Source organism: Punica granatum, unplaced genomic scaffold (genome assembly GCF_007655135.1).
Source record: "Punica granatum isolate Tunisia-2019 unplaced genomic scaffold, ASM765513v2 Contig00650, whole genome shotgun sequence".
Classification (NCBI taxonomy): domain Eukaryota; kingdom Viridiplantae; phylum Streptophyta; class Magnoliopsida; order Myrtales; family Lythraceae; genus Punica; species Punica granatum.
In genome coordinates this window covers 19551-42890 of record NW_022204492.1, presented here as the reverse complement: position 1 = coordinate 42890, position 23340 = coordinate 19551, and the positions used below count along the sequence as shown (strand labels likewise).

At 35.5% G+C, this 23340-nt stretch overlaps 2 protein-coding genes across 4 annotated transcripts; both read right to left on the bottom strand.

Annotated features, from left to right (window-relative positions):
- Positions 1 to 9590: 9590 nt before the first annotated feature.
- On the bottom strand, positions 9591 to 12865 carry LOC116191997 (dolichol kinase EVAN-like). Of its 3 annotated transcripts, none has more exons than XM_031520375.1 (9): positions 12659 to 12797; positions 11595 to 12273; positions 11315 to 11504; positions 11146 to 11211; positions 10933 to 11021; positions 10722 to 10836; positions 10482 to 10533; positions 10292 to 10392; positions 9591 to 10117 (listed from the first exon to the last, which is right to left on the bottom strand). In XM_031520375.1, exons 2-9 carry the CDS (start codon positions 11633 to 11635, stop codon positions 10004 to 10006), a joined length of 768 nt encoding a protein of 255 aa, XP_031376235.1. In that variant the 5' UTR covers positions 11636 to 12273; positions 12659 to 12797; the 3' UTR covers positions 9591 to 10003. The 3 variants fall into 3 exon arrangements, with proteins under 3 accessions (XP_031376235.1, XP_031376236.1, XP_031376234.1); XM_031520376.1 differs by having other exon boundaries at positions 11315 to 11424; XM_031520374.1 differs by lacking the exon at positions 11595 to 12273 and having other exon boundaries at positions 12659 to 12865.
- Positions 12866 to 22313: 9448 nt separating this feature from the next.
- LOC116191993 (auxin-responsive protein SAUR40-like) lies at positions 22314 to 23134 on the bottom strand. The gene has a single exon (XM_031520371.1). It carries the CDS (start codon positions 22839 to 22841, stop codon positions 22404 to 22406), a length of 438 nt encoding a protein of 145 aa, XP_031376231.1. The 5' UTR covers positions 22842 to 23134; the 3' UTR covers positions 22314 to 22403.
- Positions 23135 to 23340: the final 206 nt, after the last annotated feature.

Genomic DNA, 23340 nt, shown 5'->3' with positions numbered 1-23340 from the left:
CTTACTATTCGAACTACTCAGTGGAGCAGCAAAGTCTCCAATAGGACGAAAGAAATAGACCCAACAGAAGATCCAATTGCTCTCATTTAAGAGAGAACATGCCGGGGCCAAATATCGTCTGAACAATCATTTCTTATTGATCTCTCTACCTAAAAATAATGCTACAAAGTTTTAAACTGCTTTATATATATTTATGCCTTAGTAGACACCTCATTCAAATTATACACTTAAGGCTTAGCATCTGTTTTTTTATTCCAGAGAAGTGCTAAAATTAATTTTTTAGTTATACTGAAAATATAATTTTTCAGCATTTAGTTGGATTTAATTTATTTTTGTAGCACAAAAGATTGACTTAATTTAATAAGTTAAGTAAAAATGCACTTAGTGATTCAATAAAACAAAACTCTTTTTTTTTAATGACTTAACCGATCATCAAATCATGCATTTTCAATAACTTGCGGGGGAGATGGGCGTGCAGAGAGACGGGAACAAATGACTGGGTTGAGAGGGCGGTGGAGGCTCAGATTTTGGCCGCCATCGCCTTAGACGAGGCCTCTAATAGTCTCAAGGGTCATTGGGAGCCTCGTCTGGGCAGTTGTGGATGTCAAATTGAATGCTTAAAATTTAAATATATACTTATGTGGTATTTGACAAGTTAAGAGCTTAATTAGTTAAGAAAAGAAATGTACAGAAGAGAGAATAAATGATAATGATGAAAATATATTTTATGAGGAATAGAGCGCCAATAAGTAAAAATTAGATGAAAACCCACGCATTGCTCATGAATAATTAATAACTTTTGATAGAAATTAATATTTTAAATTAAATATGTTATGAATTTTTCAAAAAAATTATGGATTTAGAAATTATTTCACTTGAAAATTAAATGAGTTTATTGGAGGACTACTGATCTTTCATCCAAAGATAGAAAGTTTATTTTATAAATATTCATTAACAGACACATAGAAAAACATTTAAGTCATATATACATGAAATATCTTTCCTCGATATTAAAGGAATACATACTATTTAAGATAATTATATGACGAGAGCAGAACGATCAGAAAGTGTACATTTCTCATAGATGGAATTACCATATAATTTCCATGTATAACCAACCGGTAGTGAAAATAAAATATATCTTGCAAGATAATAATTTGAAGATTTATCTAATAAATAGTACCTAGTATAAGATTAAAAAAAAAAGAAAATCTATAGAAAATGGGAAGAATAATATTAAAAATTAATTATGTTAGGTTAGATTAATACAAAGTTTATACTGTACATCATTTTTGAATATAAACTTTATAGCAAAAGAATTATTGACCACTAAAATAGTTCAAAAACATAAAATTTATAACAGGGAGTGATGGAAGTGACTTAAATTGTATCACAAATTTCTTCATTCTAAGAATTTTCTAGAGAAATCACTGCATTTAAATATAAATCTTGCGGTCACAACTAAAAGAAATCATAAAACTGTATAAATTGGAAAAAAAAGTTAATGTCGAGAAAAATATTCTTAAAAATCAAAGAATTTTAAAAAGATAATGCTAACTCCGTCAATCTTCCCAGAGTATAGGTCTGACTGTAGTTTGTTTATCAAACAGTATAAAGCCAATCATAGAAATTTTAATTGAACAAAATATATTATCAATAAGAAATTTAAATTTACTTAAAACTTGGAATGCAGAGAAGAACCTTCGCATAGAGTTTGATAAAACTTGTTGGGAAAGGATCACCGAATAACTACATACGCGAGTTTTCCCACATTGTGTGATCAAAATATGATCTTAGGAAGATAGACAAACACCGAGATTTTTAATGTGAAAAACGCAACGTGGGAAAAACCAACAGGACGAACTCTAAATCAACTTCGCTAAAACAATAGCGGTTACGCATAGCTTTTCATCGACAAACCCTTGGATCCAAACTCAAGAGACACATTCTCTTCTATCACAAAAATCGAAATTCATCACCCGAAAAAAGCGGTTACAAACTCAGCCAAAACAACATTTACAAAATTCAAATCAAAATTGTGACTGCTCAGAACCTTGTCCTAGAAGTCATGATGACGCTACCAAAATTTCATCTCAATCGAAATTCATTTGACATCTTGATCGAGGCTTTATCTCGTGTTGGTCGAAGCTCTTTAACAGACGATTTTCTCCTATATTCTTTCTGTCTACTGCTGCTCTGTTCTGCTTGGCTTGTTTATTTGTGCATATTAGCTTATGCCGCTTGCACACATAATACTCCTCCAAATTCTCAACATTGATAATGAGAATGCAAATATATATTGATATAGCGTAAATGGTATAACCAGTAAACTTTGGAAGGCATATATGCATATGGCCAAGTAAATTATTTTAATGTTCTTAGTGGGCTATATACCACTATATATAATTTATATCTATATATTCTACTACATATTTTCTTCCCTTTTGTATGCAATCTATATATTCTGCTATATAATTAAATAATAAAATTTTAAACAATCTGTATTTATTTCCATACTGTATTATAATGACATGGCTAAGTGAGAGAGGTCCATTTTTTTATTTTTTATGATGTGACGACGTGAAAATTCGGCTTGAACTTTGTTTTCATATATATATATATATATATATATATATATATATTGACTTATTTCATTAAATTAAATCTTTTTCTTACTCATTAAGTGGTTTTTGACTCAATGATTAAGTATATTAAATCATTATCTTTCATTTTTCTCTTTTTTCGATTACATGGGAGACCCAGAGACCTAGTGCAAGAAATGAAAATTCTAAGGCTTTGTTTGGGAATGGAGTGGAGTTAAGAATCCACTTCGTTCTAACTCCAAATAATTATATTTATTTGGGGTTGTAATGATTGTGTTATTGAATTATGAAAAAAAGTGGAAAAAAGTAATGAATAGTTGAGAGAAAGTAATGATTATATTGTTAAATTGTAAAAAATGTATGAATAGTTGAAAGAATTTAGTATTAAAAATTAAATTGAATGGTAGTTAAGATAAAAAAATAAGAAAAAGGAAAAAAATAATTATTATGTTGTTGAATTGAAGATAAGTGTAGTTAATGTGGAGTAGAGTTAAAAAAAATTATTTGCCAAACAAGACCATATCTAATAAAAAAGCACATGCAACCAATATGAGGATTGAACTTGTGACTTCTTGGTCGTCATACGAGAGCGTGCGGCACTGCTCTATACTGCTTTCATTTCTTTCATTTTTCTATTTATTTCCTATACATTTTTCCATAGAACTAACTTGTAACTAACTTTTAAGTATTTATTTAATTAAGTTGCAATCAGGGGCGGAGCCAATGAAAGAGCGGGGGGGCAATTGTCCCCCCTGAACTTTGAAATTTTAAAATTTTACCCCAAAAGTATGAGTTTTTTTTATGTAAAAATAGTATTTTGCCCTCCTGAACTTTGAAATTTTTAAATTTTGTCCCAAAAGTATAAGTTTGCCCCTCTGGATAAAAATCTTGGCTCCGCCCCTGGTTGCAATCAAATGCAACCTTAGTTCTAATTTCAAACAAACATGCATGTTTAGTGTGGATAGATACTTCATATCATTGTGTTGGTATGGTACAACAAATATTGCTAATGATAAGATTAGAACTGTACCATTCAAGAACACGGTCAAAGTCTGATTGATGTGATTCGTGAGATTAAGAAGACTAGCTGTAACGTTCCGTTGGAAGGTTGGTTGTCTCCTCAATCCTGTCAACTTCACCGGGTTTACCCCTCTATTCAATTTTCAGTGATATTTTCTTCACGTTAGAGGATGTCTTCATGCCGAAAAAAAAAAAAAAAAAAAAAAAGAGGTTGTCTTGAGCGGGACCCGCCCCATAATTCAATTTTGTCACATGAAATCGCTTCCTTATAGTTGGGCAGGAAAAAGTAGGCAAAACATGTACTACTGTTTTATGTCCACGTTAGGCTTGAGCTGAGCTGGAAAAGAAAAAAGTGAAAAAGGTCAATGACATGGGCATCTTTAAGTTGCTGTGGGTCCCTTTAACATTTGCCTAGCTAGAACGAGATATTTCGGGCCCTTGAGGAAGTCGCCTGCCATAATGTACGACCAATCTCTCGATTTTATGTCCACGTTAGGCTTGAGCTGAGCTGGAAAAGAAAAAAGTGAAAAAGGTCAATGACATGGGCATCTTTAAGTTGTTGTGGGTCCCTTTAACATTTGCCTAGCTAGAACGAGATATTTCGGGCCCTTGAGGAAGTCTGCCATAATGTACGACCAATCTCTCGATTTTATGTCCACGTTAGGCTTGAGCTGAGCTGGAAAAGAAAAAAGTGAAAAAGGTCAATGACATGGGCATCTTTAAGTTGCTGTGGGTCCCTTTAACATTTGCCTAGCTAGAACGAGATATTTCGGGCCCTTGAGGAAGTCACATGCCATAATTTACGACCAATCTCTCGATTAAAACTGGTTGAACGACTTTATGAAATTTTCACGTTACCGATATAAGGCTCAACTCTCACGTTACCGATGCGTGCATCATGCGCCGCATGATGCACGCATGCATGTGCCGCATATTTAAGTGGGAACCGGAGAAAGTAGCAATGATATAGGGCAACGTCATTTGATGGCTATATTTCAGATTGGAGAAATGGTCCACACACAGCGGGGTAGCATGTTCTGCCGGCACCAAGTAGCATCAATTTGGAGCCGCAAAAGGTTAGATGTTGTTTCAATAGAAAAGTCCCATCTTCCAGCTGATGTATATGTCATTTTTTTCTCGGCAAATGGTAAGATTCAAAAAAGTATTCTGAAATTGTTACTGATAATTTATTTCGAATCAATGTGATTATTTATGAATCATATTTTTTAAAAGGATATCGCGTTCTCTTTAAAATATCTTTTACAAGTTGTAATAATAAGATCTAATTTTCCTTTGACATGTCAAATAACATATTTTATATATATTTGGTGGGGCAGGAAATGTGGCCTAGTCTATGTTTGGATTGGTTCAAGGAGATCTTTTTGCTTACCCTCTCTCATGTTGAACAGATAAGAATGACTATTCGATCATTCATACATACGTACATATACGTACATCGCATGCCAATCGATGTCTCAAGACAAAGTCGGGATATCTGAAGATATCAAGCTCGAGGAGAATATACCAGTAATGACAAGAGGACTTGGCGATGAATTGATAATTGCACACATTCGATGATCATATAATCTTGACTTTCATTGCACCAATCTGTTGCCAACTCCAGCAACAGCACAAGTAGGGATGGATTTATAAGGCGGAGGCAGTCGCGCACCCTAGGAAGTTAGAAAAATCTATACATTACGTCGAGTTTGTCCCTTTATTATTTCACGAAATTATCTTACTCGTTAACACTCGACTTTATGATTTCGCTTTCATCCTCCAACTCTTCTCGGTTTCCATGCTTCTGAACTAAATTCCTGAATCGGTCCCCGAGCACAATAAATTAGAAAAAGCTAGGTGAAAATACGAAAAAGAGATGAAAAGAAAATGAAAGGGAATACTATAGAAATTTCAGATGCGGGCAAGGACTGCGAAGGTATGCTGGAAAGGACAGACAGGGTATGGGCGGGGATTAAGTAGTGGGTTAAGTCGTTACGTGACAAGACAGTGGAGTCTTGATTCTGTACTTTCCGAACCTTGTCGGCTCCCTCCACGGGCTCCACCCCGCTCTTCCACCCGATTAAGACGCATCCCTTGCACTTCGTTTATTTTCTAAATAATAATCTTATTTAACTTAATTTTATTTTATTTTTTTATCGATTCAATAATATAATCATTACTTTTTTTAATTTAATAATAACTTTTTTTATATATTTTTCTAATTATTTTTTTAATAATAAATTATCCACCTACTTTCATATCTATATATACATACATACATATATCATCACACATCAATATATTTATCAACACTTATAATCATTGTATAAAATCAAGTTGAGTTAAATCATTATCTAACTTGAAAACTAAACGCAAGCTTAATAATTTCTCATATCTCTGTTGGTATATATTAATATGGAAGATTCGGATTAGTGAAAAGTCATATCCCCTTTAGCCCCGAAAGGCGAAAGATTTGTTGATATAACAATCTAAATTCATAGGGAGCCGCCCGTCATCAAGGCATTAGAAAGCTCTCCTAAATCGAGTAGATCCTCATACTGTATGTCTGACTATGCGTAAAACTCTTTGGCTTAAGAACTCTGATTCCGAAAAGGGAAATTCGAATCTGGGATCTTGAGGCAGCTGATTCGAGCCTTTTCAAATCTCTATTTGTTAATCTCCAGCAGACGATTTTCCTTCTGAAAGTACTTGCTTCCCGATCTTCTGGTATTTTGGAACATGCAAAATGAAAATAGCTTTTCTTCTCTAATTAGATGTGCCAGTGTGGCAAGGAAAGCACCGGCTTAATATAACTATAGGCGGACCGAGCAGATTGAAGTGTCCGTACCCTTTAAAAGGACGATTCACGAGAAGTTCAAACCATGCATGCAGGATCATCGTTTCAACACGATAACCATCTTTTATGCTGCGTTTAGGAGTACGTAAATAACGAGAAATAGCAGGACAACCAACGTGAGAAGGTAAGAATGAGAAGTTGATCAGACGAGTATGTCGGGGGGAATATATTATTTCCAGGATAGGACATGAAAATCGACTGCGACATGAATGGCAAGGAAAAGGATAGCAAAATTAAGGATGTACTGTGAAGGAAAGGATATCACTATTAAAGATGTACTGTGGATGGTACTACCCATTATCAATTTATTAATATACTATTATGTTTTTTCTTTTTCTTTTTTTTGGACATGTGAGAGGGCCCCTGGTCTTTACCCCAGTGATTTGTTTTGGCCTGTTCGTTCAGTCACCGTTGCCCCAGGTCATTGTTTAGATCCCACTGCACTATTTTGTATTCGCCATATGAAACATCGGCATCGATACGGGCTGAAGTTTCCTAAGCCGAATGGCCGGTTATCTTTTCATATTTGTACTCTATCATTCTGTTTCATTTTACAGTCTTGCGACTGATAAGAAATTCAGACTGATTTCTAACCCTTAGCAATCTCCTGCGAAAAAGCTTTTATATTTGTTAAGGTTAACATGGCTTTAAGAGTTTATGTGACGAGATGGAAGCACTTTGGACCAGTCATGAGAGTGAAATCTGTTTTGCTTTCAACATTATATAGAGTCATTGTACCCGCATGTTGTGCGGGATTATTATTTGCAGAAACCTATTGGATCTTCAAAAACATTAGTTACTATATAATTGCATGATTACATTTACAAAAGTATTAAGTTATATATTTCACATTAAAAATAATTTATTTTTATATAAAATTATATTTTCACTTAAAAGAATTAATTTATATATTATATAAATAAGATTAGCAAAATCACATGAATAAAATTATTTTAATTAAAATTAAGGTAATTAATTAAAATATTTTAATTTCTAAAACAGATCTTAATTTTTAATATCGAAATTGTTGAATATATTTGGATTTATATATTTTATACGAAAATAAACGAATCATAGAATTTAAATCTTCAAATTTTAATAGAAATGAAAACTAAATTTACTCAATTTATTTTTGAACCTTTCAATAAATAATATGTTTTTAGCATTCTTTTTAAATTTTTCAAGTGTATTTAATACTAACATAGAACTTGTAATAGTTCTTCAATATTTCAAAACCTCCTTACAATTTCAATTATATAAGAATTACTTGAGTGGAGAATTTCACAAAAATATTTCAATATCTTTTTAAATTGAAAAACCTAATTACAGTTTCAAGAATATAATTAAGAATTTATAGAATTGAAAGCAAAAAAATAAAATATTCTAATTAATTGGATTCTAAAATTATATTTATTCATAAATTGTGGTGAAGCCAAAAATGACAAGGGTGAAACCAAGTTCTTCTTTACTTTACGTCTTGGCATTACAAATTATAGATTGATATATATATATGTGTGTGTGTGTATATTTGATGACGACGACGACGATGATGATAATAATAATAATAATAATCTCTAGTAATTATCCCATTAGGCTTAACCATAATTATATATATCCCATTTGACTTAATACTAATAATAATAATATTATTATTATTAATGAAGATGATGATGATAATGATAACAACAACAATTTTCCCAGCAATTATCCTATTTAGGTTAATAATAACGATATAGATATATAGTTTTAATGATGATGACCACGATAACAATAAAAATATTTCAACTATTCCATTTGGCTTAAATAATAATAATAATAATAATAATCTCCATAGCAATTATCCCATTTGGCTCAATTAGCTTAACCATAACTAAATATTTTCAATTTGGCTTAATAATGATGATGATGATGATAGAAATATTAATTATTTTTTAGTGAAAGTTATTGAAAGATTAGGCAAACGAATAGTCGGTGAATGGGAAGTCTCTATATTGAATTTTTGGACAAATATCGTGATTTGATGATTGTCCCAGCAATTATATATTATATATAGTATTGTAAAGACAGCAATACGGGATATGCAAACTGCACAATCCTGACAGAACAATTTGAGGACGTGTAAATTCGTCCTTGGTCGGGGCATTGTCCCACTTGCGGTTTTAGGCCGAGATATCTACTGAGCTCCGAGTTAATTATCACGCGTGTCGGTAGCTAACTGTTACGAAAATAATCTTGGGAACAGAATACTTGAAAAGGGAAGTGCAGCAACAGATGGGAAACGTGGGATAATAATTCCTCTGATAAAAAAGAAGAGGACCAATGGACGAATCACGTGTTTCACTGATAAATCATGGTACATTTATTCACATTGGCATCTTCGTGGCCATTCTGCTGCTGCCCACGCCCAAATCACCGCATCCTTTGATCCGTCTCTTCAACGACATGATGGTACAAAACCCACGTCGTCTATGTGCCCATCATACTGTTTATAATACTGTTACCAAGAGCATAATCCGAGACTTTTCGTGCCGCGTGTGCTGAAAACATTGACATTTACACTTGATCGTGATCGATATGGAATCTATTAGATGGCCATCCTGTCACCCCCCACTTGTTAGTCGAGGTGTTCGAGCTTGGCACCAATATAAAGTATTTCCTGTCCAAGTAACTATCTTAGTAGATGAGTTTTGAGAGCGTGATCGATAGACATTATTAACAGATGATATGTCCCACTGCACAGTAATATACATAGCCAAAAGCCCAGGAAGCGAACCGAGAACTCTCCGTATTGCGAATAATTAGGTTGGTGCCCATGCGTAAATCACCCTGCCCTTTGATTCGTCTCTTCGTCAACATGCCGTATTAACCCCACGTCCATGTGCCCATAATGCTGTTACAACGAGCGTATTTTGATATCGGGCATGCGCTGAAAAACATTAGTACATTATGAATCAGTAAAGTTGCCATGTCCGATATTGTCGAGACCGGTTAAAGTTGTCCTGTCCAATATCGAGTCAGTACATCATGTGCGTAGGTTGGAGCTGCTTTTGAACCAAATTGAACGTCATTAATTCAGAAGTCGAATTCATCAAAACGCAGACACAGCACAATGTTACTTGCATAACCAAGTGATTTCAATAGATAATTCACCGAGGGAGTATTATTACACTAATGTTACTCGCAGAAACAGAATACAACAGTTGGAACCTTGGCAACTGGATGCTGCCGACTCTACAATCTCCCGGAAAACATCATCACTCGTATGCGTTGATATATAAGAGGACTAAACTCGATATTACCAGTGCTAAGAGCTATGCTTTCTCTACTTGTGAATCTATACAGCAGGGTTCGATATCTCTGAGTGATATATCTACAAAAAAGTGTGCTCCAAGAGAAGCACAAGAATCATTAATATACAAAACATGTGAAAACATCTCCATCTGTTTCGTATGAAAGAATTGAGCAGTTTACGAGCTTCTTGATCAGTAATCTATGGTTAGGAGGTGGAAGGAAGCTGCTGCATCTACAGGCAGAGAAGGCTGTAAAATACGAGGGGTATGAAAGCATTGTCGAGTTGTGCAGTATAAGCCTCGAGCAAACCACTCGCTACTACGGCCAAAACCAACGAGGACCAGTGCTGCATATTATAAGTTACAAGTATTAAAACATGAAAACATCCAGGGCTTATGAAAACTTCAAATGACGAAAGAAATCCTCAATAAAATGGAAGTTCGCCAATATTAAGTAAAAGAATTCAAAGTTATCAGACCGAGAGAGAGAGAGAGAGAGAGAGAGAGAGAGAGAGATGGACCTGTGACAATATATATCCGCTTGAGGTCAAAACTGGGAGGAGAACAGAGCAAGCAACTAAAACAGATGTTATACCAGCTGCAGTGCCTTCAATAGTCTTCTCTGAAAAAGTCGTTCGATGTACAAAACCGTCAGCAAAGTATATGAAGAAATATAACACTAACATGGAAGATTAATAAATTAATACTTACTCCCCGTTTTGCTCCACCTAAGGACACCATACTTGTGGCCGACCATCGATGCCTGGAATAAAACAGCAAAGGGATCTCCAGCGATCAGAACGAGGCTTTTCAAGAAGGAGATGTATCTGCTTTTGTCTGCTTTATGCTCAGCAGACAAACAAGATGTAGGAACTCTAATGAACTCGATAAAGAAGTGAATACAATAACAATGATTATATCTTACACATCAAAATGAATGACCTAACTCACCATGGTGTCTCCGATCCCAAGGCTCAAAATTCCAGCGAAGGGTGCAAGAGGACGATCATTGTACCCAGAAGACATCCATATAGGAAGAGCACACCCCAATAAGAGAGAAAAGTGGCTAAACAATACAAAAATATGAGGAAAAAGTGAGCCAGGACACCAAAAATGCAACTAAGAATTACAGTTTCCTGCTTATAGGAGGCGGCTTAAATACCTTATAATTAGCAAATCAGAGTCACGATGGTCTGTGAATGCATTCATAAATTGGTGGACAGGTTGCCCCAAAGGCCAAATCTTCCAGACCTAGATAATAAAAGTGGTAGAGAACATTACAAGATATGAGAAAGCCATACTGATTTACTACCCTCTAAGCTTGGTATTATGAATCATAAGCAAAAAAATTGGAACGTAAGCTGATGGGACCTACTCGTATAATTTCCAATACCAAGAAAACTGCCACTGCTCCACCAAACGCAAGATCCAGGAACTCTGGCTGGAAAACAAGAACATTGCCATCGGATCATATTAAAACAATAGCTGAAGGAAGAGGAAACAAAATTTGGCAATGAGGATGCATTCTCCAGAAGTAAATTCACCTGCAATATCAGAGCAGGTGAAAACATTGAAACAGCCATCAGATGGTAATACTTTCGAAGAAGAATCCTTTCAACTGTACTGTCCTTTGAGATGTGGTAAAACCTTGAAACTGATGCATATATCAAAGCCGCCCAATACATACATAAGGATAACCTCTTTAGGGGATCTTGAAAAACAAAAGAAATGACCCTGCAAAGCAAAACGTTATTATGCATAACAAAGTATTATGATTGCATAAGAATCCAAATAAAGTGCAATAGTTTGCAAGGGAAGACATACCACAAAAGTGGATGCAGATTAAAATCTTGAACAAATTGCATCCAGGACGGAATGATGATGGTCAAGATAAACCCAAGGGATGTAAAGAATAAAATGGATTTGCTGAACTCGTTGCGTGCCCTTGTCAAACTATGACAGATTTGGTCAAAGTGTTGACAAAAGGAGCTGTTGAGCGCAATTTGTCCTGAATCGGGCTGGGCCGAGCTAACTGAATGGGCTTAGGCCCAAATGAGCCCAGATTGCTCTAAATGGGTCGGGCAGAACTGAAATCGAGTCGGGCCAAGGTCCAAACCCAAAAATGAAACGGGTCGGTCCGGGTGTCATCACTTTCACCCGACTCTTCCCTGAACCCCGAAAGCAATGCCCTTCTACTTCGCAACCCAGATCACGGCCGTCGCTTCAGTGACGGCGTCGACTGCGCCGCCACCGGCCGTGACCATGACATGCACGGGCTGGAGAGATGGCTTGAGAGAGGACGGAATCGAGTCACCGAGAGCAACTGCAAGCCACGAGATTCGGACTCAGATGAGTCAGTAATCGATGATTCCGACGACGTGACGTAACTCGACTTCGATTCCGACTCACCGGCGACCGCAATCGACGACTTACGGCAACAACCGTGCAAGCGGGCTGCTTCCTTCGATTGCCCAGAGGGCTACCGCAGCCATTGATGCCCAACCTTTCAGCCACCACAATCCGACCCGTTAAATCCAAACTTAATTAAACTTCAATCACAGCAGCGAAGGAATAGAAAAACCAAAGTGCGTCATACAAACCGAATTTGCAGAGGTTAGAGCTTCATCAACCTTAATCAACGTTTTTATGACAGTAAACCAAACCAAATTGCAGCAAACAAACTTTAATGGCAACATCTTGCATGCATCCATCACCAGTAATGGAAAAATAGATTGCCAGAACAATAAACCCAATTGAAACAATCACAATCCGATTTCGAAGCCTAAACCATAATTTCCTAATCGACCCAATCAATTGACATGTAACTGGCTCTACCAATTGTTAGCCCAATGATCTTACATGTTGATGTCATCGGATCGAGAGCATACCTGAAGTGATTGTCGGAAGTCGAAGTCGAAAATCGGGATATCGGCCTTCCGGGCCTTTTACGTTTGACGCACCTTCCCTTTTCCTCTCTTCTACCGCCTACAGAGAGAGATGAGTATATATGCGTATGCACATGCAAGGGGATGCGGCTTTTAATAATTATGATCATGCATAACGGGTCCCCGGATACCATAACTCTCTCGATTGCGTTTAAGCAATCGTGATTATTGTAATATCTAATTCTGCTATTTATAGAATAAGAAAACACTCGCGGTATCTGCACATTAGGTCCCACGCTCTAACAAGACGTCCTTAGACCTAGGGGTGATAATTCGTGTCATATCATATTTATACATGTCGTGTCTAAACGGATTCGTGTTATCCAAGTCATATAACCCATACACAACACGATTATTAAACGGATCAGGTTTTGAAAACACGAATACGACATGTTTATATCTGTGTCAACCCGTACACGACACGTTTAAACCTGTTTATTGAAACGTGTCATAATAGATATACATATACACGACACGATTATAATCGATACCCGGACATGATAACCCGACGTGTTTATCTTATTAACCCGTTTTCTCGGACGTGTTAACACGACCCGTTTATCCGATCAACCCGTTTACCTGGACACGTTAACATGACTCGTTTATCCATTTAATCCGGTTACCCGGAGGGACACAAGAAAAGGAATGAGAACAATAACCCATTTATTGAAACATCGATACAACAACCCAAAAATTGGAAAGTGACTACAACAGAAACCCTTTAAAGATTCTTGGTGCAGTGATACAACAGCGATAAAAACCCGCATCGGTCTTTTATGGACAAATGACTGGATTAACCTGTAAAAATTGGTGCATAGATACAATGAGATTCCTTTGCTAACGGTTCTCCTCCAAGTATCCTTTCTAGCTTGCTCCTGGTTTCTCTAGTAATCAGCTGAAGGGTGATTGATGATCGCTTCTACTAGTTCGCTACATCGATTGGAAGCTGCATCTCGAAAGAGCTCTAGTCTAGGTGTTTCTTCCTCTTCCTATTTTGGTAGGTACAAAGCCAACTACATGATGGTGCATGAACAACTCCTTTCATTACCGTTCTCCAACTCCTCATCTGATTCACCAGTTTCGCTGCAATCACGTAGATATGATTAGCCAGAGAAATATAGTAAGGGAGTGAAGAAAGAGCAAGGGAGAAACAGAAGAAAGTGGCAATCGAATGCAAACATGGAAAAGTACTACAACAATCTTCTACTTACCTACATTTGGGGATCCAAAGGAAAATGAAAATCGTATGATTGTGATATCGGGGGTTACCAGGACAGTTCATTCCAGTAGCAAGTGAATGCTCTCAAACACAGTTCCAATATCAATAGATAAAATAAAAAAATAAAAATTCTCCCAACAAGTAATTTTCGAGAATGCTAATAGTCTACCATATTGACACATTGCCTTTCACTTATTTCCAAAGAACGAAGGATGTCAGAAGATTTGGGAGGCCCATCATAAATTTCAGCCACCATTGCCTGAATAACTTAAAAGCCCCCCGGTTCAATCTGGTCAAACTATTGCGTTCTCATTGCACTCACCAAATAAAACGTATGAACAGATCACATGCTGCCAATTTAGCTAATGGAAAAGCAATAGCATCGGTTTTATCAAGAGCAACAAGCCACGGACACCATCTTTGAGTTGGAAGCTTTCCCAATTGACTAGAGCCGAAAGGGGGAACAATTATGACCGGGTAAATGATGATGACCATTGTATTATGGGAAGACAAGGGTGGAATTAATCAATAAAAGGACAAAGATTGTATGTTGTAAACTTTCCTAGAGAACTTCCTCAGAAATTTATTATGTTTCATAATATGCCAAAGTGGAAATGCACATTGGTGGGTTTAATAGAGTATATGCAGTCCCTGCAAATAAGTTGAATAATAAAGTTTGAATACCTGGGTTCGAACTCCCTAATCTCCATGAGCTCATTGCCACGGGCACCTGTCCATTGAACTCTTCTCCTTTCCTCATCAAGTTCATCAGCACCGCTGACACCATCATGCATTGTTTGGAGTTTGTTCGTACGCTCAATGGGGACCGGATTACTCTTAGGAGGTTTCTTCAAGCTGCTCTTAAGAGCGACCTTTGTCGAATTTAATTCATCTTCAACGTCTGTTGCAATTGCATGGTTGTTGCCTTTTATCTAAATCAAGAGGATCAGGCAAAGTCTCCCGATGCTGTGCTGGGCCTACTTTAAGTGGGAAGGTGTGTCTGCTCTCGCGAAGACGCGACCAAAGCAAATAAAGGAAGCGCGGAACACGCAACAGTCCGATTCCGTTGGCTTGGGGGGCAAACGACGAGCATTGGACGTACTAACCCTGAGTAAAACACCAAAACACGTAGAAAACAACAATAGGGATGGGATTGGGAGGTACATGTACTCACCAGAAGGCCAACAGATCGAGGATAAGCTGTTCCCGCCAGAAATGGGACCAAACGGCGAACGGCAAAAGGATTCAGGTGGAGATCTAGGTCGCGCGGTGAGGTCGCCTTTGTCTGGATGCTGTCGACCAAAAGGCGGAAGGAGACAGGTGGAGGTCGTTTGAGCGGACGGTCAAAGTCGTCTTCGACTCAGGTGGAGGCTGGATCTGGATGGATTCAACTCAAGGATCCGAATTCCGAAGGAAATAAGGTGGAAGCAGGAAGAAAATCAGATGAATCTTATATGGAAGCAGGAAGACAAAAGAGGCGCACTGGAATAGAAGGAAGAAATTTCGAAGTTTGGAATAGAAATTGCGAAGATTAACTCTGGTCTCCTACTGGAAGTCTAGAATAGCAGAATTGGAATAGAAGGAAGAAATTTCGAAATTAGGGTTAGACTAGTGTAAGGATAGTTCAGTAAATTCAGTTAGATAAACGGGTAAACGGGTTACACGATTAAATAATACAATTGAACACATCTAAATAAACAGGTTTAATCGTGTATAATCAGGTTATACGGGTTCAACCCGTTTAGACCGAATATCAAAAAATCCCAACCCATACTCGTTTAACTCCGTGTCTTGTTATCGTGTCGTGTCAAATATTGCCGGCCCTACTTAGACCCATAATTTAAAACCAATCCATCACTTAATCGGATCGGAGAAATGGGATAGCATGACCAACTAATATATATATGGATAGATGAAAATCTTTTGGAGTGAGAGAGAAGAGAGAGATGACTGTGGATTAGTTCAAGCGGTTCAGCATTTGCTAAATTTAAATAAAGTCTCGAATTCGAATTTTATGAATGAAGAAAATTCACGTTGAGAGAGTTTTAGCTTTTAATGGATCGACCCGACTTAACTGAATTAGTTGAAACCCACTGAATTTTCAAATATCAAAGTGCACACTTAAAAAAAAGAAAAGAGAGAAAGAGACAAGTCAGATGAGAGGGCGGAAAGGAGAAAAAATGAATTGAATTACGATACTCAACAATAATTATTTTATTTCAGTATATAAATTTATTTATTTTAAATAACATAATATCATAAATTTGTAATCCTTGTTGATATATTTAATATTAGTTTATTTATAATATGGTAAATAATACCATATATCACAGTTTTTTTATTTTTCACCTCACTTAATAAATCCAAATATTTTCACGATATGTCACAAATTTTGGAATATTTTTCACTGTTAGTCATGCCGTCAACATTCCATCATATTTCATTATTTTACTATTTATTTCCTTCAAAATTCCACCAAACTTTGCATTTAATGAAGGCAAGTATGTTAAATATAGCACTTATCTTCCTTAAAAATTCTTTTTAACTCCAAATATTATTTAGACAAAACCATTTTGACCTTAAGTTAGTTAGCATTTACCTTTATAGTTGTGTCTATTACATGATAGTTAAATATATATTTATATAGATTGTAAACTTTTCCCAAATCTACAAGCGGTTGAGCTCATATAATATGTTGAGTGCAATCAATTTTTGTATATTCAAAAAATTTATTTCAACGCGCGCTCTCATGTGATATAGACTTTGGCACTTATCTATACGTGTCATGTGCACTTAAACATTCACACTCAATAACTGATTACGAGCTCAACTTCTACTTTCGTACTCAGACTTATAACAATGAGATAAGCTTCCTAAATATACTTGGGTTAGGGGAGATAATTGATTAGGAAATAACTAATTATACCAATATTCTAAATAATGAGTAATACACATTTGGATGTTTCTTTCTTCACTTTAAATCAAGATATTCTCAAAGTATGTATAATAGTGGGTGTCTGGTCTTTTGAGTAGAGTTATACTTTATATTACTCCATGAGATAAAGACGAAATAAATGAAAAAAATTATTATTAAAAAATTGATTGTATTCAAGCACAAAAAAGTAATGAAAAGTTAGAAAATTTAAGTTTGGAGAAAGTAATGGTCATTTTTTTTTAATTTTCCAAAGTATAAGGAAATTGATATATAACATTTCATTTTTACCAAATTTATATATGTTTCAGTTTTTTCGTTTTTTAATGTATTGAATTTTGTTTCATTTTTACCAAATTTATATATGTTTCATTTTTTTCGTTTTATAAATTTATCAAATTTTGGTTATCTCAAATTTAATGTTGCGTTTGGTTTGTAAGTAACATTTTAAAATCAAATTTTGATTTTGAAAAAGAGTGGTATAAATAATTATGTATGGGGCTCACTCTTTGACTTTGTATAAGTTATGTAATTTTGATTTTGAAAAGGAGTTGTATAAATGGATCCACTTTTTGACTTTGTATGAGTTATTTTATTTTGTTGTGGGTAGAATTAAGTTATAGTAAGATTTTAAAATTCAATTATGAATCCAAACAGAGCAGGAACTTGCGTTCCTATTCGTTTGATTCTATGTATCCAAACCTTGGCCTCGTTTGATTCAGTAAGATTTCTTAAATCCTTATCCAATTTGGTGATTATCAGGACTGGATATTTGCAAGAATTGGATGGAATTATTCTTTAATGCCCAAATCCGGCTCAGGAGGTGATTGGGCTCGGATTAGAATATTCTGTAGACCAAAAGGACGAAAATGCCCCGTTCAAGGGTAGTATTTTCCAGATTTACCAAATTGCCATGTAAGTTCTCTGAGGTGGGTTGGTGGCTGACGACAAGTCCCAGCAGCCCTCCTCCAATGCCTACTGGATTTATTTTCAAATTTTATTTATTTAATTGCTAGTAGAAAAAAATTATTTCAAGAAACATTACGCTGCATTTGATTTCAAAATAAAATTTTAAAATCAGATTTTGATTTTAAAAAAATGTGGTATAAATGGAACTCGCCCTTTAACTTTGTATGAGTTATTTTGTTTTGTTGTGAAAAAATGAGATAAATGAGGCTCACTTTTTGACTTTATATGAGTTATTTTGTTTTATTATGGGTAGAATTAAGTTAAAGTTGTGATTTTAAAATTATATTTGCAAACCAAACAAGTCATAAAATATTATTTAAAAAAAGAGACAAATTTGTCATTTTAATTTCATATCCAACTTATATATTTTGGCACATTGCAATCCCCAGTTTATGATATAAAAATCCCCTAGGATTTTTCAATCCGATCCCATCGCGATTGAACATCCCATCTCATCCTAGCGACCAAATATATAGCCCTCTCGTCCGTCTCTAGATATGCATATATTAATATGTATCTCAATTTCTTTTTCCTTTCCTATTCTATTTCGCTTTGCAGGTCTATTTAATTCGATCTTTAAAAAGTAACATGTACATGGCATGTATCTTACTTATTTTTTCCTTTCGATTTATACTTTGATATTCATAAACTCATTGAGTCTCAACTAATCCAATTTAAATTGAATTTGATCATTAATGGGTAAAACTCTATCCATAATGTTTTTATTTTATTTTATTTTATCATACTTAAATCCAAAACCTTATTTAAGCTAAAAGTATCGAATCACTTCAATCAATCCATATTATTTATTATTGCCTTTTCACATGAGACTAATGATTTTTTATTTTCGATAATTTATAGTAAATTGCAATACCGATCTATATATTGGAGCATAAATGAGTGGATCTGAATATCGTATAAACTTCATGACACCTAGAATCTATATAATGAGGTACATAACTACCCCAATTTCAGAATACTCAGAACATATTGTTAGGAAACATAGAAAAAGAATGTAAGTCATTTATGTTCTCCCTCCCTTAAAGGCATGCGTTGTGCTTTGTCATTCCTTTTATCAAGAACAGTGTAAGGCATTTATGGTCACAGTCTCACAGACGACACCTAATTCATTAGGCATTAGCCGAGTAAGTACCAACTGTACGTATATTGATCCACAGGCGGGACATGATATTGACAATTCAATTGCAACATGTTAAACTACTACATTTTTAACGAACCAAATTGTTTTGGATAGGAGATTCGGATGATCTATCACCTGTCGGTTCAGGCATTGGGCAGCACTATCGGATGTTTCTCGTAAGAATTATCTCAAAATTTCAAATGACATCTACTAATATTCAATGAGCTTATAAGAAAAAATAAATTGTAATATCCAGTCTCTTATTATAAACCGATTGGATTTTTTTTTTCATGTGAAGCCTTTAAATTCTAAACATTCGTCCTCTCGCGGTGATGTCTGGTATATTTTCAGCTTCTAGACCTCTCTCGTTGTGATTCTTATATGTTTGATATTTGATAATTAACAATCCATCTTGGGGTGGTCCTCTTGCCTATGTAACCTGGGAACTGCTAAGTTCGATTATATGTTCCTCCCATCTAATTTTCATAATCTGTTCCCATCTTTTTAATAAAGTTTTATTGAGCTTATATATATATATTTAAAAAAAAAGAGTTTGGGGGATGTAAGAGTGGAGGGGAGGGCGGGGGGATGCCGCCGTGGGCACCTTTTCTTTTAATCGAATATACACGTCTTGCTATGGCGTGATTTTCTTCTTCTTCTTCTTTTGTGTGGATTTGAAACGATTTGTGCTATAGCATGAATAAAGTCGACAAACCGTGCTATACGGTGTAAGTTTCCCTATATAAATATATTAATTTTTACCAAACTTTTCTGGTGAAATATTATTTTTTTGATAAATTTCAAAATAAGTATCTGTTACAAAATTGTATGAATTATAAAATAGAAAATATATTTCTAGGTACTCAACAATATGATTATAAACTCAAAAGTTATGATTAACTGGCGAAAAATGTCACAAATATTGAATTATGAATTAGTAAAAGTTCACATAAAACACAAGTCAAAGTTCTTATTTTTCAAAATTTTATCCTCGATATCACATCAGTTTCCTCTAGAAGTAAGGTCAAGTCACAGCTATCTTAAACCTTTTTTTTTTTGGTAAAATAAAATCATCTATAAACTCATGCGACTGGGGCTGAGGCTGAGCCAAAGGATCCTAGATCCGAACATGAATATCTTTCTGTCGAGCTAGTACTCTTCAGCTTGTCCTCTTTGTTCTTCAGCCTGCACCTGAATATCTTCCTCTTGAGCCTGCACTCTTGCTTCCTCAGCCTACATTTGTTGAAGATGAAAAAACTACAATGTTGTTGCTCTTGTGTGCGGCTTAAAATCACCAAAGCTGCGCCGATTTTTTTTTTTTCAGCAACACCACCCAAATGGGCTCTGACACGAATTTGAGATGAGTTGATGTATTTCTGATTGAAAAAATTGCATTTGCTACGGCAGCCTCTGTGACCATCCTGGGGAGGAAGAATGGTGATGTTATTAACAAATGACTGCCACCCATCCCAATTTAAGATATAGGACAACACATTTAAGTTAAACTCAATCGCATTATTATGATCAATGTTATCAGAACTGGACCAGATGATGAACTGGAAGGGGGATGGGTTCATGGGTTTATGGGTCCAACCGGGAGTTCGATGGGTCGGACTGCACGTTTAATTAAAATAAAATAAATATTCATATTATTAAAAAAAAAGAAATATAAGAATAGTATAAGAAAATATATATATTTAATATTTCTTACTCCAAAATAAATATTGAATTTTAATAAATACTTAAAAGTAGAGTTTAAAAAATAAGAAAGTAGTGATGGCTTGGTTGGTAATATACTAATATGGGAAGCAAGAAGTTATGAGTTTAAATTCTTACACAATCAGACAATTTTTACACTAAATAAAAAACTCATATAACCCATAAAACCGGCCTGTTCAATGGAATTTTGCTCAAAACCGACCGGTTTAATGGATCCGATGGTTCAAATCTACAATTTGAATTTTTAAGCAAACCAGACCAGACATGGTGCCAGTTCTCGATCTGGCTAGTCGAACCGGGTCCGGTCCGATTCTGATAACAATGATTATGACACTTTAGTAAGTAGACTGCTCAACATGTCTAGGGTTTTATGATACATTATGGCATGGTCACATACCTAAGAATACAGGTAGCTCAATGAAAACACAAATTAAACAAATACATGTTGATTAACATTTAGTTCACCGCCAACACCTTCACCTTGAATTTTGATTGCTTATTAGGATGACTTTATTTATTGTTCACAATGAAATAAAAACAATAGCCATTTCTCACTTTTATTTGAAAGGGCGAAAGATCTAAAATAATGTCACGAAATTGGAACAATTTATCGACATTTGTTGGTATCAATACAAGATAATATCATTGGAACATGCGGCCGTTGATCTCTCACTTCTATCAACAATTATGTTGTAATTTTCAGTTGGACAAATTAATATGAAATAAAAATAAGTTGTGACCTCTTAAAAATATAATAAATAGAAATCTATAACAAACAAATCATCATGTAATATAATTGGATAAACATAACTAATAAAAAATCAAGTTCTTCGATTCGTAATATATACTTTGATCCGCAATATTCTCTTTTGAATTCTTGAAAATGGGATAAGTGCCCATGATCCGAAACTAAAAAATAGAAAAAAAAATAGACCAAGCCTGAAACCCTTTCCTTTTAATTTTGTGAGGAAGAGCTCTGTCACACTAGCACGAGGCCTCACCACAAACACACCCACCCACCCGGGCTCCCGGCAAATGTTATATGATATGTCACGTAGAAAAGCAGAGTTTTGGGCTTCCGCCATCTTGAAAGCTTGCACATTGAGCTCGACAAGGAAAATGCAAGAGCGAGTTTGATTCTCGTTAATAGAACTATCAATTACTCTCTATTTAATTAGATTTCTATTTTTATGTATTAGTCCCTTGAACCTCTTTTGTGACAAAATATGTAATTTCAGCACTAGAAAATCTTAAGGGATTTTATCCCGTCATGCCGCGTGTGAAAGTTACCAAATTTAAATTGCAACAAATGGGTATATAAATATTAATTTTGTAAAAGATGTATCATAGTTCTCGCTAATTGTAGCAATTTTATTTATTACATATCATCATGAGATCACATTCTTCAAAATTATCTCAGAGCAGCACTGGGTTCAGCAATCTGAATTATCAAGTCACTAGCCCAAAGTTTTATCCCTTCGTTTCTTCCTATCTTCATGATATCACTAGATATCCTCAGTCAATTAGTTAAAATTAATTCTTATTCGGATTTTGTTATGTAGCTGCTTTTGATAGGTTTCAAGTTCTTATAATATAGATAAGTTTCACCCATATATAATAAAATTTGTCAACTAAACCACATCTCTCGTGATCAAATTGATGAGATTTTACATTTGCAAAATTATCATATTTTACCGAGAGCTATCAACTATACTGCCTTCACTAATAATTCATTCATTTGCACAGTAGTTTTACTGGAACCAACCCAGTCAGCAGCTTCATCACTGGAGTCTCCAGATTCCACTCCCTCGGCGAGTATTCTCTCGAGCTCGCTCAGCCTGCACGGGATAGCCAGTGCTCCCCCGTGGTCGAACCCATACTCCTCGGCAGCCTGCTCCAAAAGCCTAACAAATCTGGGGTGAGTCAGGCAGCTGAGTGGGACCACAAACCTCTTTAGCTGCTCCCCGTCCACTGCAATTACTGCAAAATGCCCTTCCTTGACATCCTCCGGGACATTCTGGGAGTCTCCAAACCTGTCCTCGAAGTCGTCGTAGGACTCCTGCTTCCTGCCGAGTAACAGGCTGATCTTATTCAGCTTCCCGACAGCGGTCTTGAGCTTCACAATGCCAGCTGGCTTGTTCTTCATGCCGTCGATTCTGAGCTTAGCCGTGGGTGTATATGCAACTAGGGTTTTTGCTGGAAGGTGTTTCCGGAGTACTTTTTCTCGTTAGGGCTTTCAGTTTTTTTTTTTTTGAGTGAATGCGTATTGGGTGGCTTTGGGGATTGAGTAAGAAGAGGCTTATATAGAGTGTTGAAGAGGAAAAGATAAGATCGGAAGGGTCAATAAGCATAATTGACGAACGGATGATAAATAGAGGAAAATGTGGTGAACAGGACGGCATTGTCGTCATACTATTCATATAGAGATTATCGCACGGACACCAGTTAATTTCATGCACACGTCACACCTTTTTCGTTACACAAGAAATACATATATATCACTTACAAGTTGTGTGTATATATACACACAAAATACTGATTATACTGATATAATACCATATTTATAAAAGGATGTAATATATTATGCAGGTATGTAAAATGTAGGTCATCAAGAGGTTGGGGACTCTTAAACGATGAGACCCAAA

What these genes read in the sequence shown, in the direction of transcription:
- LOC116191993 (XM_031520371.1), bottom strand. Translation starts at nt 22,841, where the DNA reads ATGAAGAACAAGCCAGCTGGCATTGTGAAGCTCAAGACCGCTGTCGGG.
- LOC116191997 (XM_031520374.1), bottom strand. Translation starts at nt 12,849, where the DNA reads ATGGTATCCGGGGACCCGTTATGCATGATCATAATTATTAAAAGCCGC. An exon ending in ACTTCCGACAATCACTTCAG is followed by an intron (nt 11,505 to 12,658) that starts GTATGCTCTCGA and finishes TTTGCTTTGCAG; the next exon opens with GGTCATTTCTTTTGTTTTTC. An exon ending in TGGTATTGGAAATTATACGA is followed by an intron (nt 11,022 to 11,145) that starts GTAGGTCCCATC and finishes TTTATTATCTAG; the next exon opens with GTCTGGAAGATTTGGCCTTT.